The following is an 18,836-nucleotide window of genomic DNA, read 5'->3' as shown; positions in this document are numbered from 1 at the left end:
AATAACAGCCGGCTGCTTGTACATTATCCTGCTTATTACACGCCTACTTGCCACATGAGAAGAAAACTGGACATGAAATGTGAATTTGAAATATTTTATGAGCTCATTTTATACCGAATGCAGACCTTCCGCGAGGAAAAGACGTTTACTTTCGTTTTAAGGTAAGAAACGACGTTCAAACGACACGAACAGGCAATTTGGTTTAATCATTTGTAAATATAATGTCATATATGTTATTAAAAGATATATTTATATTTAATCTGTCAAAAAAAACTTTATTTGCTGAATCCGGGTTACCGTGTGTTATTAGTTTTGAGCAGTTGTTATCTGGGAATAACGAACCTGCAAATGTCGCGACTGGCCAATCAGAATCAAGCATTCATACGAGCCGCGTAATAAAAATAAGACTCTTCAGTGAGATACAAGACCATCCGCTTCATGTCAGGTCCTCATCACACTGTCGGGGATTATTGCTGCGATAACAACCGGCTGCCTGTATAATCCCTTACGTGTGTAGGCTCTTTTGTTAACGTAATTTCCCATGTCTTCAAAAACAGAAAAATAAAAAGAGGTTTGTAATTAAAAACTTAAAATCCAATGCTTATATTGTGTATTTATTGTTTGTGTGTGAGCCGCAGTAAAATTTAAAGTGAAACTGTTGAGGTCAAGGGGACAGCAGCGGGTAACGTTATAATGGTGTGCTGTCACTTTAAGGCCTACTGTAATGTGTGGAGCCATAAATTACACACGTGACGTCGTCAACTGTTTGTTCACTTAACAGAGCCGATGGTGTTTACAGAAACACTGGTCAAGACGAATATTTTGACATAATTATAAAATTATGTCGCGCGCTGCCGCTGACAAGCGCAGCCCGCGTGCACCTTTCCCGCTGAATGAGATGGTCGTCGACAGAAAACTTACTTTTGTGAGCCAACATGTTATTGTTACAAGAACTACAAAACAATTTCCTCGCAATGCTTACCGTGTCAATAATGTGACGAGGCACTGACACCACGTGAAAATAATGCAGTACGTAAGTTACGCAAATAATGATGTATATTAAGATCTTTTTTTCCGATTATTTCGTGGTGAGATGAGGAAATGCGACAGTTTCGCAGAGGCAAGAGAAATAATACGTTTGATATTTTACGTTATATGTAGTGATCCTCTAAATGTGCTGTGCGTGCTAGACTTCACGAGACTTTATAAGACACACCTCTAATCGCTGATAAGAGACACGTTTTGCATTCCTTTTTCATATTTCCTGGAGTGTCTTGATGTGTCAGCTGTATTTTTTGAATGAAACAATGAATCACGCGGTTAACGTGATAATCCCCCTCTACAGGTCACGTCAGAGGACATGTTTTTGCTCGTTCGCAGCTCACATGAAAGAGTTTCTTTGAGTCATTCACTTTGACGCAGATGTCCCTCAACAAAGCCATCGGATGAGATGAAAAGTTTCACAGGAATTCCGTCACGCAGGGGCATGTTTAACATAAAGTGGCATGTTTGTTTCATTTTCACAAGTATTTCCATATTCAAACAGTGCCCAGGGCCAGTAGCCAATCAGAGAAGGGCCTTACGCAGACTCCTCCCTTCAGACGAGCCGTCTCGCCGGCCGTCTTCTTGTTCTTCCATCACAGCACATGTGCGAGAGAAACATCCGAGACGTGATGAGGATCCAGACGGCTGCTCGACTCTCTCTGCTTCTCATTTACACTTTATCAGCGGCTGTGAAGGGAACCAGTAACATCACAGGTAAGTGTTTTACTTTGAAAGTGTGATGGGATGGGATTCCACACGAACTGGTATTTTAGATCCAGCGTGACTGTAATGGCATGTTTCTCATCAGAGGTCTTTGAGCATTAGCCACGGAAAGATTTAAGAGGAAACGCTCAGAAGATTACACACGCGTGTGTGTGTGTGTGCGTGTGCGCGTGTCTGTGTGTGCGTGTGCGTGTGCGTGTTTATAGATGCCGCGGGAGAGACGCACACTACAGAAGCCGTGCACACCCCGGCGGTGCTCAAATCCAGCTTCCACGTGTACCGCGAAGGGAACCTGTTTGAGGAGACCTGTGCCATCGTACCGTTCAGATGGGAAACCTTGGAGCGATGCGCTTACAACACGAGCAATGACCTCGTTCTCATCATCCACGGATGGACGGTCAGACCAGACGCATGAAAACATCACCGCCAAACACATTCCAGCTTCCAACACACCGTCACGCGTAATGATCTGGAACTCTGCACATAACTAATGTTCACGCGTTTATTAGAAATGAAATCATGCGTAAGAACGAGATGTTGGCGTTAAATGAGGCGTTTCAACCGTCTGCCAGCCGCGCACGCACAGGATTGTGGGAGTAAAGGAGACATGTCACTTCTCAGAAAGCCGCCAGCTGAAGGATCTCAGGAGGTTCTGGGTGTTTTCTAGGGTTCAGTCTCTGAGATGTCCTACAGATTTATAATGTCAACAAACAGGGAGAACAGACGGGAAGCTCAGTGTGAGGGAGGAAAGTCCTTATCAAGATATCACATTATTATTTATAATAATGATTATCCCATATTTTCACACACGTCAGCAATAAAAAAAGCTAAAAGAAAGGAAATAATAAACACAAAGACTAGAGATGCATTCCAGTTCATGTGTGTTGTGTTGGTGTGTAGATGAACGGCATCATGGAGCAGTGGATCTTCAGCTTGGCTTCTGCTTTAAAGTTCAGGATGGGTCAGGTCAACGTGATCATCAGCGATTGGAGGAGTCTGGCCCTGCAGGCTTATCCAATCGCAGCCAAGAACAGCCGTCAGGTGGGCCGGGACGTGGCCACGCTGCTCGAGTGGCTGGAGGTGATTCAGATCCCAAACAAAACTCACCCACTGTAAATGTGTGCAAAACCTTGGCTTGAATGGACGCTGATAGCACTTCCTCTCCTGACAGAAAGCCGTCCAGCTCTCCATGGATAAGGTGCACCTGATTGGCTACAGTCTGGGAGCGCATGCGGCGGGATTCGCCGGAAGTCACTTCAGAGGACGGAAAGTTGGCCGCATCACTGGTGTGTTTAAATCTTAGACACGTGTTGAGAGAGACAGACGTCTAACCCTAATCTGAAAACAACATAAATCACAAACTTGTGATATTTCATCAGAATGAAATAATCAGGATGTGAAAGCTGATGTGTTTTTAACTGCGGTGTGTGTGTGTGAGACAGGTCTGGACCCCGCAGGGCCGCACTTCGAAGGGGTCCCGGCGTTTGACAGACTGTCACATGACGACGCTCAGTTTGTTGATGTCATCCACACCTTTGCTAAAAGCAACATAATGCCTGGAGTTGGTATAAACCAGATCATCGGTCACGTGGATTTCTATCCTAACGGAGGAACGTTCCAGCCCGGCTGCAAGATGCTGGACATCTACAGTAACGTTTATCAGTACGGACTGCAGGGTGAGACCGAATAATCAAATATAGCAGTTGTACAATTGCAAAACATGTATTTGGCGTAGTGTTCACACTTATTGTGCATTGTCCTTAGCTGCGTCTGAATTCGCTCACTCGTTCACTATTCTCTATGTAGCGAATGCTAAATAGGCCACTATAGACGGTTTCATCCTAACAACATAAACAAACGTTACTGCGCATGCGCACTTTTGTGACCCCCTCAACTGAACTTCCGGCACACATTCACAAACAGTAGAGCGCCTGTAGATGATTTCTGATAACAATCAAAAGAAACCCAGAAGAACCTCAACTTGTCTCTAATATTTTCAATTTAGACTGCGATACAAAGATCAACCGCTAGATGTCGGTGTACCGTACGGTTTCTTTCAATTTGACCGAACTACAGGACCCATTCAACAAATCGTTTATTTAAAGGGGTCACATGACACGGCTAAAAGGAATATTATGGTTTGTTTTAGATGTGATGTAATGTGTATACATGATTTAAGGTTAAAACGCTGTATTTTCCACACACGTGCATGTTTGTATCTCCTCTTTGCTCCGCCTCTCTGAAACGCGCTGATGTTTAACAAAGCTCATGGCTCTGAAAAGCGAGGTGTGCTGTGATTGGCCAGTTCACCAGTGCGTAGTGATTGGTGGAATACTGCAAGCGTGTAACGCCTCTGACCATATTTGGAACATCAGGTTCCTCTTCAATTGTACTGACAGGTACGCCCACCTTACTTACGTCTACATTTGGGCGGTCTTAGTCCAATCAGACCACCAGCTGAGGTAGATTTGTGGGGGTGTGGCTACACGAGGCGTTTCAGGCAGGTCTGGGTGAGCATTCGCTTTTACATAGAATGACTCTTCTGTTCCCACACTTTCATTTCTGCTATTTTACGTGTCGAATACATGCATGAGCGACTTATAACACACCAAAGACACAGAACAACACGTGTTCACGCCATATGACCCCTTTAATACAATTATTATACAATAATAATAACAATAAAATATACTGTATAAAAATAACAATATAAATCAATATTAACATAAATAAAATAAAATAGTTATATTATTAGACACTAGCCAAACGCGTGCGCACGTCCAATGAAATGGTCTAAATGGGGAAGAAGTGAATGAAAATAAGTGAAGGATTTCGGACACTGACGTAATGTAACCTGCGTCTGACAGTACTGTCGCGGACATTCATCATAACGCTTACAACTGTGTGGCTTAATGGATTGTTTAATAAAATGGTAAAGTCACCTTATTTGTCAAGTGTTTGTAAAAACGTCTGTTTGCCACGTGTGTTTTATTACGTTTAATAAAATTATTTAATATATTTAAAATAAAGCACCACTGTCTATAACATTCATTTCATCTGCTTAATCTCAAAAAGTAGAAAATAGCTGTAAACAAGAACAAAGTATAAACGTACATTCGTGGCATTAACGGTCACTTTCCTCCAGCTGATATCAGATGTACACTCAAAATTTACACTCAAAATCAGAATGCATTGTGGGTAAAAGGTACTGAATGAATGTAGGGAATGAGTTGTCCACTCAGAATTCGGACAACACTACAAAATGGCGGACACCCGATATAGTGCACATATATAGGAGATTCAGACACAGCTCGTGATTTTACTCCACATTTGTTAAACAGGTGTACCCAAGACCATTAAATGCAGCCATGAACGTGCGGTCAAACTCTACACCGAATCACTGCTCAACACCAGCCAGCCCATAACGGGCTTCCGTTGCCGGGGCGACAGCACTTTTAACAAAGGCCTGTGTCTGGACTGCAAACAGGACCGCTGTAACACGCTAGGCTACGACATCAGACGCGGGCGGGCGGGCAAGAACACTAAAGGCCTGTACTTTAAAACGGGCGCGGAGACGCCCTATAAAGGTCAGTTCAGTCTGTATAATTGTTCATTTACTGCAAAACAGGCGTCTAGACAGCACCCGGTGCTTTAAATAAAGACTTTCCTGTGTGTGTTTATATAGCGCTCACACACCCTAAACCACCCTCTGTACTGTACTCAGTGCTTCACTACCAGATCAGAGTTCTGCTCATGAATGTGATCGAACCCGTCGAGGCCTCCGTGTCCATCACGCTCAACGGAACCGGAGGAGAGAGCGGAGAATTACCCATAACCCTGTGAGTCAACACACACAAACAGAAAACTAAACGAATTGGATGACGCGAGGTTCACACACATCGTGAGGTTTCAGGCTCCATGAATGATGAGAAACATGTTGACAGGTATCAGGAGAGCTCAGGTGAGAAGATCTACACGTCTCTGCTCACAGTAAGTGCTGATCTGGGTCACCTGACGTCCGTCGGGCTGGTGTGGCGGGGCGAGCTGGTCTGGTCCAGCTGGTTGAGACGGGTCAGAAACATCATGACCTGGAACGAACCCGATCAGCGCGCAGAACTCAGCGTTTGGAGGATTTGCATCAAATCAGGAGAGAAGCAGGAAAAGTGAGCAAATGACCAAACACAACTGATAAGTGAAAGTGAGCTATTAGTCAGATATGGTGACCCATACCCGAAATGTGACCTCTGCATTTAACCCATCCAGAGAGTAGTGAACACACGCACAGCAAGTGGTGACCACACGTACACCCGGAGCAGTGGGCAGCTATCACTGCAGCGCCCGGGGAGCAAGTAGGGGTCAGGTGCCTTGCTCAAGGGCTCCTCAGTCGTTACCCACGCTTTGTGATCATTGTATTTCTGTCTTGTTTTCCAGTACAAAACATTCAAAAATCAAGATATTTACTTGTCAAACAAAATAACGCAGCATATTTATAAATGAAATCAACTACATAAATGACATGTTTTTCTGTATTTAACAAGTCAAGCTGCAAAAGTGACTGTTTACTCGCCGCTATTCTCTCAGCGTACGCAACAAGCTGCCTCTTCTTCGGCTCTTGTCTTGGTAACAAAGGCAAAACCCCCGTGGACACTGACGAATAGTGGTCAGCTCACAAGTAGGAATGAAAACTGACGCAGTTGTTTGCTAATAAAAATCTCCAAATATCTGCCAATAGTGTACGAGAAAACTTGACTATTCTGACACCATCTGCAGATTTGTCTTTTCTGTTTTAAGCATAAAAAACTGAATTTTGCTTCTTTTTTTTTTCCAAAGAAAAACATGATTAGTCGCTTTCATGTAAATACGTCCTGATTTTAGAATGTTTTGTGGGCTTACTGGAAACGAGACAAAATACTAAATATTTTCTGTGTGAAAGGTCATATTATTATGATTTTACACTAGTTAACTTTTGTAGATTAATGTAACTAGATAAAAAACAATAATATTCAGAAATTATAATTAGCAGTAAAAATGCAGATATAATCCATGATATTTTCCACGTAGCTTTCCTGTAGTTCAGTGGTTAGATCATGGCGCTAGCAACGTCAAGGTCATGGGTTGGATCCCAAGTATTGCACATACTCTGATACAAATGTGTAGTATAATGCAATGTACAGGTGCTGGTCATATAATTAGAATATCATCAAAAAGTTGATTTATTTCACTAATTCCATTCAAAAAGTGAAACTTGTATATTATATTGATTCATTACACACAGACTGATATATTTCAAATGTTTATTTCTTTTAATTTGATGATTATAACTGACAACTAATGAAAATCCCAAATTCAGTATCTCAGAAAATTAGAATATTACTTAAGACCAATACAAAGAAAGGATTTTTAGAAATCTTGGCCAACTGAAAAGTATGAACATGAAAAGTATGAGCATGTACAGCACTCAATACTTAGTTGGGGCTCCTTTTGCCTGAATTACTGCAGCAATGCGGCGTGGCATGGAGTCGATCAGTCTGTGGCACTGCTCAGGTGTTATGAGAGCCCAGGTTGCTCTGATAGTGGCCTTCAGCTCTTCTGCATTGTTGGGTCTGGCATATCGCATCTTCCTCTTCACAATACCCCATAGATTTTCTATGGGGTTAAGGTCAGGCGAGTTTGCTGGCCAATTAAGAACAGGGATACCATGGTCCTTAAACCAGGTACTGGTAGCTTTGGCACTGTGTGCAGGTGCCAAGTCCTGTTGGAAAATGAAATCTGCATCTCCATAAAGTTGGTCAGCAGCAGGAAGCATGAAGTGCTCTAAAACTTCCTGGTATACGGCTGCGTTGACCTTGGACCTCAGAAAACACAGTGGACCAACACCAGCAGATGACATGGCACCCCAAACCATCACTGACTGTGGAAACTTTACACTGGACCTCAAGCAACGTGGATTCTGTGCCTCTCCTCTCTTCCTCCAGACTCTGGGACCCTGATTTCCAAAGGAAATGCAAAATTTACTTTCATCAGAGAACATAACTTTGGACCACTCAGCAGCAGTCCAGTCCTTTTTGTCTTTAGCCCAGGCGAGACGCTTCTGATGCTTCCTGCTGCTGACCAACTTTATGGAGATGCAGATTTCATTTTCCAACAGGACTTGGCACCTGCACACAGTGCCAAAGCTACCAGTACCTGGTTTAAGGACCATGGTATCCCTGTTCTTAATTGGCCAGCAAACTCGCCTGACCTTAACCCCATAGAAAATCTATGGGGTATTGTGAAGAGGAAGATGCGATATGCCAGACCCAACAATGCAGAAGAGCTGAAGGCCACTATCAGAGCAACCTGGGCTCTCATAACACCTGAGCAGTGCCACAGACTGATCGACTCCATGCCACGCCGCATTGCTGCAGTAATTCAGGCAAAAGGAGCCCCAACTAAGTATTGAGTGCTGTACATGCTCATACTTTTCATCTTCATACTTTTCAGTTGGCCAAGATTTCTAAAAATCCTTTCTTTGTATTGGTCTTAAGTAATATTCTAATTTTCTGAGATACTGAATTTGGGATTTTCATTAGTTGTCAGTTATAATCATCAAATTAAAAGAAATAAACATTTGAAATATATCAGTCTGTGTGTAATGAATGAACATAATATACACGTATCACTTTTTGAATGGAATTAGTGAAATAAATCAACTTTTTGATGATATTCTAATTATATGACCAGCACCTGTAAGTCGCTTTGGATCAAAGCATCTGCCAAATGCATAAATGTAAATATTAAGTGTTTGTGTCTTCTCTTGTCAGGGTGTGGTTTTGTGCTTCATCTGGAAAAGTGACTCACCTGAAGCCCTCACAGGAGCATCAGTTCATTCGCTGTGACGTCTTAAAGAGAAAACCTTCGTCTCACCAGGAGAAATCAAACACGACACGAGTGAAGAACAAGCTAAGAGACGGCAGTCAGAGATCAACCGAGTCTTTTTATTAATGCATTTCAAGTACTCCAAAAAAATTACATCTCTTTGCACAATACGGTTTGAAATGTTACGTAAAAATGTTCAAAGTGAACAAAAATGAAGTTACTGTATAAAACACAGTGAACATTTACAGACAGAATTAATCATCTTCTTATGTTTTTTTTTCATTCGTTTTAAACTTTAGTGATCAGCCTATTTTCACCTAACAACATTTCGACTCAGTTAAGACGTTTTCAGTGCACGTTCCTCTATAATGTTTCACCAAGACTATGAAAAAAAATGATAAAAGTCAAATACAAGCAAATATTCAATCTCCTCTATTCAGTCCAGACCACAGAAAAAACATCGAACGCCTCGTTTCCGCCCACGTTCCTTTGTCATAAATGGCAGTATGGAAAAACAAAAACCTTCATGTGCACCTGACAAACCGTGTGAAGAAGTTTCTAGATCTCAGAGGAAATGTCTCTCGGTGTGGTCCGACAAAACTCATTTCTAGAGGCGAACGGAAAAGTATCAAAATTTCTCTTCAAATATAACAGAAATACTCCAGATACTGTACACAAGTTTACAAGAGAAGAGGACCGTCTGGACGGATGGAAATCAAACGTGTCAGTCGTTTGTCCGAGCTGCTTCTGAAAAAAAACCATGTGAGAACATGCAGAAATCAATGGCGTTTTACCACCTCAGACGGGACGCTTTTACGAGGGACAATGAAAAACAAATGTTTCAGAGGCTGAAGAAACATCACAGCCTCGCTTACACTAATGTGACCGTGAAGTTTTCAGTGGTGCTCCTGGCGGGCCACCGTCCTCAGTTCAGCACTCGAGCGACTGTGAATCTCCAGGAGCAGAACCGAGAACTCAACGAGTCCCGAGGTGTTCGTGGATCATGATGAATGAAGACTGAGTCTGACAGGAATCTTCTGCTATATTCCTTTCATCGTGTTTTTTGTGATGTGCTGCAGCAGAGAGCGAAACCTCACAAACACTTCATCTCGTTCAAGCTTCACTACGGCTAGTACACTTCAATCCACATATTATTATTTATAAATCTGTACCTGCCGCTCTGTTGGAAGTACCCTTCATAAACATAAAAAACATACAATGTGTGTGTGCTTGTCTTCTGATGGCATCTGGCTATACACAACAACAAAACATTGTAAACATGTCAACAAACATATGCACGAAATGAAGAATGTAAACGGTAAAATCTGTCCCGTGGAACGGCGAAGAACAGCTCACGAGTGATCCGTTTCTCCTCCGTCGCCTTCAGCGTTCGAGTCCTGAGTGTTTTCAACAAAACTGCAACAGTAAAATCTCTTTATCGACAGTAGAAGAAATAATTTGTTCTCGCGTATAATACAACTAATATGGTTTCTCTATACAGCGGCGAATCTGTACAGACGCGTCGGCTTCCGCGCGCTGGAAAAGGGAAGGCTTGACGTTTCCAGTTGTACAAAATAAAAGTCCTTTTCCGGTGATCTGAGCGAAGCGCCGCGCGGTCCTGCTTAAAACGGATTTCCAAGAGTCTGAAAAAGAAACGAGCAGACGAACTCGGAGACATTACGGGAGACGCTCTATCTACAAATAAACTTCGGCACTCGAGTACTCAGTCAGGGAGGGGCGAGAAACCGAAAGAAAAAGACGGAATAAAAACACAACTTGTTCTGCGTTTCCCAGCGCGAGCCGGGAGTCGTGTGCGATGGGTGAAGTTCATGTTCACTCCAAAGAGAAAACGCCGGACGTGTGAGGGGTGGAAGCATTGTGAACACTGGATATATTCCTGTAAACCGTTCCAGCGCGTCTGCGTGATGAAACATCTTTATCTTGCAGTGTGAAGATCAGAAGTGCTGCTGCGGGTGGACGTGGTGGTGGGCGGTTGCGGGCGGTTGGGTTCGATTCTTTGGAGAAAAGCCCACCGCTCCACGGTCACACTGACAGAATCTACAACCGCCAGAGAACTAAAGAGTGTTAAAACTAAATGCAGGCTGTAAGAGTTGAGAGAAAGTCCTGAAGTGTTGCGTTGGAGATCAGATGAGTTTCTTCAGTGTGACTGTGGATCAGAGGCTTCGGGCGACTGCAGTACCACGGATGGCAGGCACTGTGGGGCGGGGGATACGGCGGTCTCAGCGTCTCATCTGACCCATCTGGTAGTTCTCTCGGGGCTGACGGTGGTGACGCTGCGGCTGCGGCTGGCGCTGGGCCTGACGTGGAGCCTGCCGCTGGTTTTGATGGGCGTGAGGAAGCTGATTCTGGTGCTGAGGATGTTGCTGTTGGTTGGCTTGTTGAGCTCGTCGTCTCTTCAGGGTACCTTCACCAGATACAGAGAGAGATTGAAAGAGAGGATGGAAGACATTCTATTATGAAGAAAATATTTTGGCCATTACTTTTATTTGAAACATGAAATCTGAGTCTTGAGATGATTTGAACATCATGGGATGAATTACCTGGCAGGGGTTTTGGAGGGGGTAGCTTGGGGTTGCTGCTCGGTGTGTGAACGCTGCAGATTTTGATAAATCCCGCCATAAGCATGATGAGAGCGATGCCCATGAGTAAAACTGCCCACCAATGAGCCTTTGCAGAGAAAACACACACACACACACACAGAATAAACACACGTGACGAGCGGCATTACCAAACACATTCATTCAGACACCAACCACTATCCACTCGGCGATGTTCTCGTAGAGCTCGGGGTTAAAGATGGCTTTCTTGAGTCGTGCCAGAGGACCGTCAGCGTCTACCAGACGACACTTCATGAACACGTCACAATAACCTTTGAAGTCATTACAGGGCGAGCCGGCCTGCAGCGTCGTCACTTTCTTATTAAAGAAGCGGGCGAGACGCTCGGAGCCCGTACTGCTGCACGTGCTCGGGTTCACTGCGGACACACACACACACGTCATTTCAACACTCAAATCTAAACACAGCAAAAAGAACGTGTCAAGATTCCCGCGTTCATACTTTTCTCCATGCAGCAGACGTGACAGAGTTCCGTCTCGTCTTTGCCGTCCACGCTGGCGCAGGTGCACACCTCCAGACCGTACTTCTCGCAGATGGATCCCGAGCACACCTGAAACACACAAAGTGTCAGACGCCACATCCGTGTCGCTCTCATGCAATGGCTCGCTCACTCGCTCACTCACTCACCCCGTTGAGACAGACTTGCGTCTCTCCGTGACAGGCGGTGAAGTTGGCTTTGGGTTCAGAGGTGGGACACTGAGCGGTGGCTCCGTTACACATGCCCTGATGAGCGCACTCAGATTCCTCTCGACACTTCTCGTTGCGGCTCTTGTAGGTACATTCGGGCGTACAGCAGGGACCCTGACTGGGGCTGGACACGTTCAGAGGAGCGTTAATAATCTCACTTCTGCGTTCATGAGTTCCTGCAGGGGGGCGAGCGAGAGTCTTACCTGCACACTCTGTTGGGTTTCAGTTTGCATTTCTTGTTATCTGGCTGATTGGCGTCATAGCAGCAGTCGTCTTTGCACTGATCGCTGTAGCCGCAGTCGCATTCCTCGCCGGGCTCCACCAGACCGTTTCCACAGATCGGCTGTCCGGATTCTGTCCGATCACACACACTGGCGTCACATTCAGAACTGAAGTAAACGTGAGAAACGGATCACAAGCGTAGCTCCTTACCCACAAAACAGCTTCCACGCTTCTTCTCCAGCACCATGCTGATGTTTTTGATGCTGCACACCGAGAACTTGTTGTTGTTTAGTTTGTCTCCAGATGTCGCTCTGGCGTACATGATGTAATTCCCTCTCTCTTTCTTGTCCTGGCTTTTCGACTCGCCCGGGGTGCACTCGGACCCAGAGTCATGCTGACGGATGGAGACAAAACCACCAAAACACCCATCACATGATTCATATGACATGTGTACATACACCCGCAGTAAAATCTTTCTACTCGTTTCTGTTCTGTGGTCTTTTACATGAAGTTGCATCAACTCACCGGCGACCCAAAGTTGTGTCCGACCTCATGAGCGAATGTTATGTGAGAGACTTTAGGAGGCACGTGAGAGGCGTAGTTCTGTACCGTGATGATTCCAGTATTCAAAGATTTCTTCTTGCCATCAGAATATAATTTACTCTTCTCGCAGATTCCACCAGAACTGCCTAAAACACACAGGTATGGATCGAAACGACTGCTTCATTAAACACTGCAGAAACTGAGTTGAATCAAAACTGCTGATTCTTTAAGCACAACAGAATCAGAACAAATGATTTAATAAACACAACTGAATCAGAGACGAATCATGACAACCGATTCATTTAATACAACTGAATCAATGAATCGCAACTGAATCAGAGACGAATCATGACAACCGATTCATTAAACGCAGCAGAATCAAAAAATAAGAACAACAGATTTTGCTCATCTATAATGCAGAAATATGAAATCACAGGTGTACCTGCTGGTGCTCCGACCCAGGCCAGACCCAACACCCCATCATCAAAGTCTCTGTCTGTGAAGACGTAGGCCAGACAGTAATCATCATGATTCTGTTCGGAGTTCAGTTCCAGAAACTTCTCCACACCGATATTGGCGAAGCGGAACGGATTGGAACGGTCTCGCTCGTCATTGGTTGTGTTTATCTGCGACGACAAAGAACATTTGAAAGCGCAGTCCCCGTCAAACACAAGTCTGTTGAAAAACAGTTGCTCATTGGTTTCTTAAATAGTAAATATTTTGTGGTTTTTAAGGTCCTACTTTGGTTTATGGAGCGTCCAACAGCAAGTTGACGTACATACACGGTGTAAAACAGTTATTCTTACCTCACTTCTTGACTGACTCTCAAATGATTCGTTCGGCGATTAATCTGTCTAATCCCCACCTTTCTGTCAGCCTACTCTGATCTGATTGGTCAGATGGTCTAGTCTGCTGTGATTGGTCTACCGTGTCGCAAACTGAACGTAGGCGGGCATTACACCGAGTGACGCAAATCTGACCCGGAACTGAAATTAGAACGACAGACGACTCGTTCGCATGATTCCTTTTTTCTCAAGCCAAGAACTTTGTTATTCGGTTTCACAACTTGCTTACATTCACACACAGCAACATCACACACGGCATGAAATGTCATTTTACGGACATTGTAATATTTACTCTTTAAGAACGTTTTGTCTGTATGCCATCCTGGGTTTTATTTCTGAAAGGGTGTCTTACCCGTATTCTCTTGACCATGAAGCTGATATTGCGGATGCCCATGAAATCTGTGCCCTGGTAGATGGCATCGATGGCCTTCACGTGATTGGAGATCTGAGCGGGGGCAGACGGTCGTGGTTAATAACTCAAAGGTCGACTGCATCCGTCATTCGACTGCTGTCGACGTGCGACGTACCTGAGCGATGACGGCCTCTCGCGTCTTGTAGTATTTGTAGAAGAGATGATCGGTCTGAATGAAGAGCTGACACGTGTTCTTCTCTACCTGTGTCATCCTCTTCTTCCTCAGCAGAACGCCATCGTTTATCTCCACATTCACCTCCTACGGAACAAAAACATTTCCACTGAAGAGCTCTGAATAGACTCGACTCACCGGCCGGGTGAATAAAACTAAAATGCTTTCAGATAGAGTTTCATTTGAACGTCTGACCTTCGCTGGCTCCTTGGCGGGCGATGCTTGATACTTCTTCATTCGCTCAAACACAGACGAATCCGCACAGCCGCCTTCCGGTCCGTATTTGTGAGGATAATCTGAATGGACATCAAACAGTGACTGAATCACCACGACATCTGTCTGTTTGTAAGAGCAAAAATCAAACATTTAATGAATAACATGACGTCGGTTCACTCACAGATGTCGTCCTCGTGGTAGATGACCGAGTGGAAGGGAACGTTCTTGTCCTCCAGGTATCTCTCGGCTGGTTCCACGTAATACATCCCCTGATGAGTCTGAACGAAGCCATCGAATCTCCCGTCCACCACAGAACCGTGAGTCACGGTGCCCGCTTCACCTGAAGAGCACAAGCAGCATCAGCGCCGCTGAACACTTCGTGAAGGACCACACGCGTGCGTGTTTTCATTCTTCACCGTGGAAATGACACTCATTCATTCATTCTCTCGTTTTTTTCTGCTGGAAGCGCTGATGTTTGTTCAGCTCACCGTAGATTTCTCCAGTGTAGATGTGAGAGGTGTCGTAGTTCATCTCCTGTCCAGACATCTCCAGCTTAAAGTCCTCTGAAAACAAGCGCGTGTCTCTCTTCATTCGGAGGTTGAAATGTCTGCCCGATGAAAACACAGCAGAGGGATGTGAAAAACATCAAGAGAAGCACAGCTTACGTTTGATTCTCGCCTCTAAAGAAATGTCGTAATAAGAAATGATTGATTTTCCTGCTAAATTCAATACAATTTTATTTACATAGCGCTTTTCACAATGTTTTATTGTTGCAAAGCAGCTTAACATACATCATCATAAGAAATTGAATAAAAAATAAATAAAAACATTTATTAAACTAAATCCATTTCATGTTCACTTTAAAACTGAAGATTTGTTGCAGTAATGGTCTGTCCACACCGGGACGATAATCGCACGCGTTTATCCTCGACGTTTAGCGCCCCGTGACTAAACAAAGGGCGTCAATGTGAGTGTGCACACCGACGCGCAAAACGCCAGGCGTAAAAGCATCTTTTTTTGTTTGTTTGTTTGACGCGCCGCGTTAAAAAATGGCCGACCAATGAGATTGGTGCTTTTGTTCACGTGCCTGGAGCTGCTGAAGTTACTGTAAAACACCACTTGGTAGCGCTCAAGAACAAAACGGTCGAGCACACATTGACGAAGAGGAACCAAGATGAATGCTTCTTCTGTGTGAAAAGCGAGTGTCAGAAGCATAAAGTTGCGCAGCGCCACCTTGAGTGCCGGTGTATTTCTGTTTTTCATTGAGCGCCATCTATGTCAGGGAGTGAATTTGCACGTTCGCTCGGCTCATATATCGCTCGGTATATTCTACTATATACTACCCTGTACAATGTCTCTTATCTGTTATTATCCCCCATTTTCTGTACAATAGTCTTTATTTTATATATGCATATTTTAGAATCTTTTAGACTGTAAATCGTATTATATTGTATTGTCATTGTGTTGAATGTCTGTACTAGAAGCTTCCAACACCAAAGAAAATTCCTTGTGTGTGCAAGCACACTTGGCAATAAAGCTCTTCTGATTCTGATTCTCATCACCAGTGAAAATCGTTTGGGGTATAAGCGCGTGCGATTATCGTCCCGGTGTGGACAGGCCTTAACGAAGGGCTCCAGATGAAGATGGTTTGTTTTACCTGCCGTGAGCGTGAAACTGCAGGTGCAAGAAGCTCTCGTGATGGGACAGCGCTCTCTTGGCTCTCTGATGGTTCTCGTGAACAACATCGGTGTCGTACGACAGACCCTCGTAGTGACGGATGTACTTGTTTAACGGGTTGCCATGGTAACCTGTTCATGACACAAACATCATTGTTTGACAAACACCTGAGCGAATGCTCAACAAGAACCGCTTTAAGTTACACATATTTCACACAGATATCATATCAGGCCTGGACAATTCCCCATCAATAGTGTTCACGCCCTCTATTGTTGGTTGGTTACGATAGTGTGATGGTATCCGTCTGAGACACTTTCCTCATATTTACACAAACAGCACACACACAGGATTCAGATAATGTGTTTGTTTGGGTGTTGATTTCAAGTTTCAACATCGTTTCTCAGTGTCTTTAATGACCCACAACTAACTGTTAATGTGTTTGTGACACAACTCATTGAGATTTTAAAATATTTCAGCTTAAAGACCGCATGAAGCGGAAGTTGCGATCGTTTTTACTTCCGTATTCTGACACATTTCCGAGCGAAAGGGAATTTCAAAGGAGAACATGAGTGGGCGTGGCCTGCGTTTTTCACTGCGAATTGATTGAATGTGTAAAAACAGCTGTTGCATTTTGAAATGAAGCTGGTAGCAGATTGACAGTTGAAGGGGAGGAGTTAACGGATGCTCTGGCCAAACCGTCTATTATAAAGCGGTCAGTTCTGGTCCTTGATTCTAATTGGCTGAGCCGAGTTCTAAGCCGTGATAAAATACCCTGATTTATAACGGCTGACTGACTTACACAGCCTAAATATCATTTTATTTACTTTACTTTATGAAACCTTGCTACGCATATGGAATAACCGGTTTACAAAAGCAATAAGCCGTGTGAAGCAGCGAGTTACAGTGCATTTGATAACAGATGAGGGGGTTTTAATGACTCCGCTCCACGCCGTGCCACAACGCCCTTAGCGGTTATAAAATGCACTGTAACCCACTGCTTCACATGGCTTATTGCTTTAATTTATGCCATCTGAGATGGATAGTTTTCATTTTCAGATTTTAACTGAAGATTCTGAGGGTACGTGGATTTTAAAAAGAAAATGACCCACATTGATAAACTATTTACTATAAGCGCTGCAATATTTCAAGAAAAAATAAGAATTGTCATTTTTTATTTCACTGGGACTTTAAATTCTGAGATCTGCTGTATTTAAAGGGGCAGTTCAGTTAAACATGAGAATTCTGGCATCATTTTATCCTCTCGTGTCATTTCAAACATGTGACATGAGGAGGAATAAATGATGACTGAACTGTCCCTATAAGTGTAAAGGCGAGAAGAGATTGTGTGCATCATGGTAAATGTTGTGGGATGATGGTAAATCAAGGTAAAGGATGTCATAGGATGATAGTAATGGCAAATGATGTCATGAGATAATGGTAAATGATATAGTTTGATCATGGTAAATGTTGTGGGATCATGGCAAATTTTGGTTAACGATGTCATGGGATTATGGTAAATCATGGTAAATTACATTGTGGGATCATGGTAAGAGATGTAGTGTGATAATGGTAAAGGATGTTGTGTCATCCATCCATTTTAATCTGGTTGTGTTAGCCAGTATCGCAGCCGAACCGGCCCACGGACACGCGCTCCACGCGTGTATCGAACGCATTTGAGCTCTAAAAATCGTGTGTGCTCGATCCCGTCGTGAATATTGACGGTAAACCGCGGAATAACCGGGGTTGTCACAATAACAATGGGGTGAATGTAGCGGCTTTAGCGTTAGCTGCTCGGCTCGCGCGAGCGTCAATGAATGAAACGCGACGCGGGATTAAAGACGCACTCACCTCGCGCGGATCCGCCGCAGATCAGGCACAACAGCACCGATAAGGACACCGACACCGCGGACAGATGCATGTTTAGCGCATGGATGACGGACGGGTTGGGTTTTATTGTTTACAGCTTCAGGCTCGGGTTCGGGGCTTTACGCGCTGACGTCAGACGCACGGCGGAGACCCCTCCCCCACTGAGAGAAAATACTGCAAACCCACACAGGCAGGCAGCAAACAGTGTAAAGTCAAATTTAAATGTTAACAGTTGTTTCAAGCTGATAAAAAACTAATAATAGGAGATACGTGTGGGTGGACATTATCTTCAATACAGTACAAGGAGAATCACGAAGAAATGTATTTTTACTCAAAAATCGAATAAAAAGAAGGTGCAGAACTTGGCCTACATGAAACTGATGATTTAATTACCCTGAGATCCACTTACTTTGCAAGTAATTATTATAAATGTCCGTTATTATAAACTATTTATCCTAAGATCATGTGACGCATGTCATTTCGAAATACATAATTAAGGTTTGATACCCGAAGGACTTCAAACAAGATGTGGGAGGTCTTGTAACGTTTTATTTGTTGAAACAGTTCGCATTGTCCTGTATTTATAAAGAATATATGAATATTTGAGCACCCCTACAATGGGTCATACCATTATCAATGCTTGCGCGAGGCCGTGGACCAGTCGACTCAACGCGCGCATTTGAGTAAGGTATAGAACGACATTATGCTGCTGTTAGTGTTTAAAATAAAGTTCTTGTAAAATACAAGGTAAATGTAGGTACAGATTATACAGAAATAATACTAAGCTAAGTCTGAATGATATAATGACTTGCTTTCTTTGTGCTTAACAGGTTGCAGTGGTACGATGTTTAAAGCCACAGTTCACCCCAACATGACAAATATGTAATAATTTATTCACCTTGTGTCTCTCAATCTCATAACTTTCTTTCTTTTG

At 43.7% G+C, this 18,836-nt stretch overlaps 2 protein-coding genes across 4 annotated transcripts; one reads left to right on the top strand and one right to left on the bottom strand.

The window, feature by feature from the left end:
* Nucleotides 1-721: 721 nt before the first annotated feature.
* LOC130551633 (hepatic triacylglycerol lipase-like) lies at nt 722-8,765 on the top strand. 3 transcript variants are annotated; one of them, XM_057329386.1, is made up of 10 exons: nt 722-1,033; nt 1,547-1,758; nt 1,974-2,164; nt 2,668-2,847; nt 2,939-3,053; nt 3,210-3,443; nt 5,109-5,354; nt 5,453-5,606; nt 5,712-5,930; nt 8,571-8,765. In XM_057329386.1, the coding sequence occupies exons 2-10, from the start codon at nt 1,647-1,649 to the stop codon at nt 8,749-8,751; spliced, it is 1,632 nt and encodes a 543-aa protein (XP_057185369.1). In that variant the 5' UTR covers nt 722-1,033; nt 1,547-1,646; the 3' UTR covers nt 8,752-8,765. The 3 variants fall into 3 exon arrangements, with proteins under 3 accessions (XP_057185369.1, XP_057185370.1, XP_057185371.1); XM_057329387.1 differs by having other exon boundaries at nt 725-1,758; nt 5,492-5,606; XM_057329388.1 differs by lacking the exons at nt 722-1,033; nt 1,547-1,758; nt 1,974-2,164 and adding an exon at nt 2,172-2,504.
* On the bottom strand, nt 8,724-18,279 carry LOC130551632 (disintegrin and metalloproteinase domain-containing protein 10-like). The gene is made up of 16 exons (XM_057329385.1): nt 17,885-18,279; nt 16,017-16,167; nt 14,848-14,966; nt 14,541-14,699; nt 14,339-14,439; nt 14,087-14,230; nt 13,912-14,004; nt 13,157-13,340; nt 12,697-12,860; nt 12,382-12,565; nt 12,153-12,303; nt 11,890-12,073; nt 11,704-11,812; nt 11,400-11,620; nt 11,187-11,313; nt 8,724-11,050 (listed from the first exon to the last, which is right to left on the bottom strand). The coding sequence occupies exons 1-16, from the start codon at nt 17,952-17,954 to the stop codon at nt 10,866-10,868; spliced, it is 2,346 nt and encodes a 781-aa protein (XP_057185368.1). The 5' UTR covers nt 17,955-18,279; the 3' UTR covers nt 8,724-10,865.
* Nucleotides 18,280-18,836: the final 557 nt, after the last annotated feature.

The sequence above is a fragment of the Triplophysa rosa genome, linkage group LG3 (assembly GCF_024868665.1).
Source record: "Triplophysa rosa linkage group LG3, Trosa_1v2, whole genome shotgun sequence".
NCBI classification, from domain to species: Eukaryota; Metazoa; Chordata; class Actinopteri; order Cypriniformes; family Nemacheilidae; genus Triplophysa; species Triplophysa rosa.
Note: the sequence above shows the minus strand (reverse complement) of the source record. Positions and strands in the feature narration are given on the sequence as shown.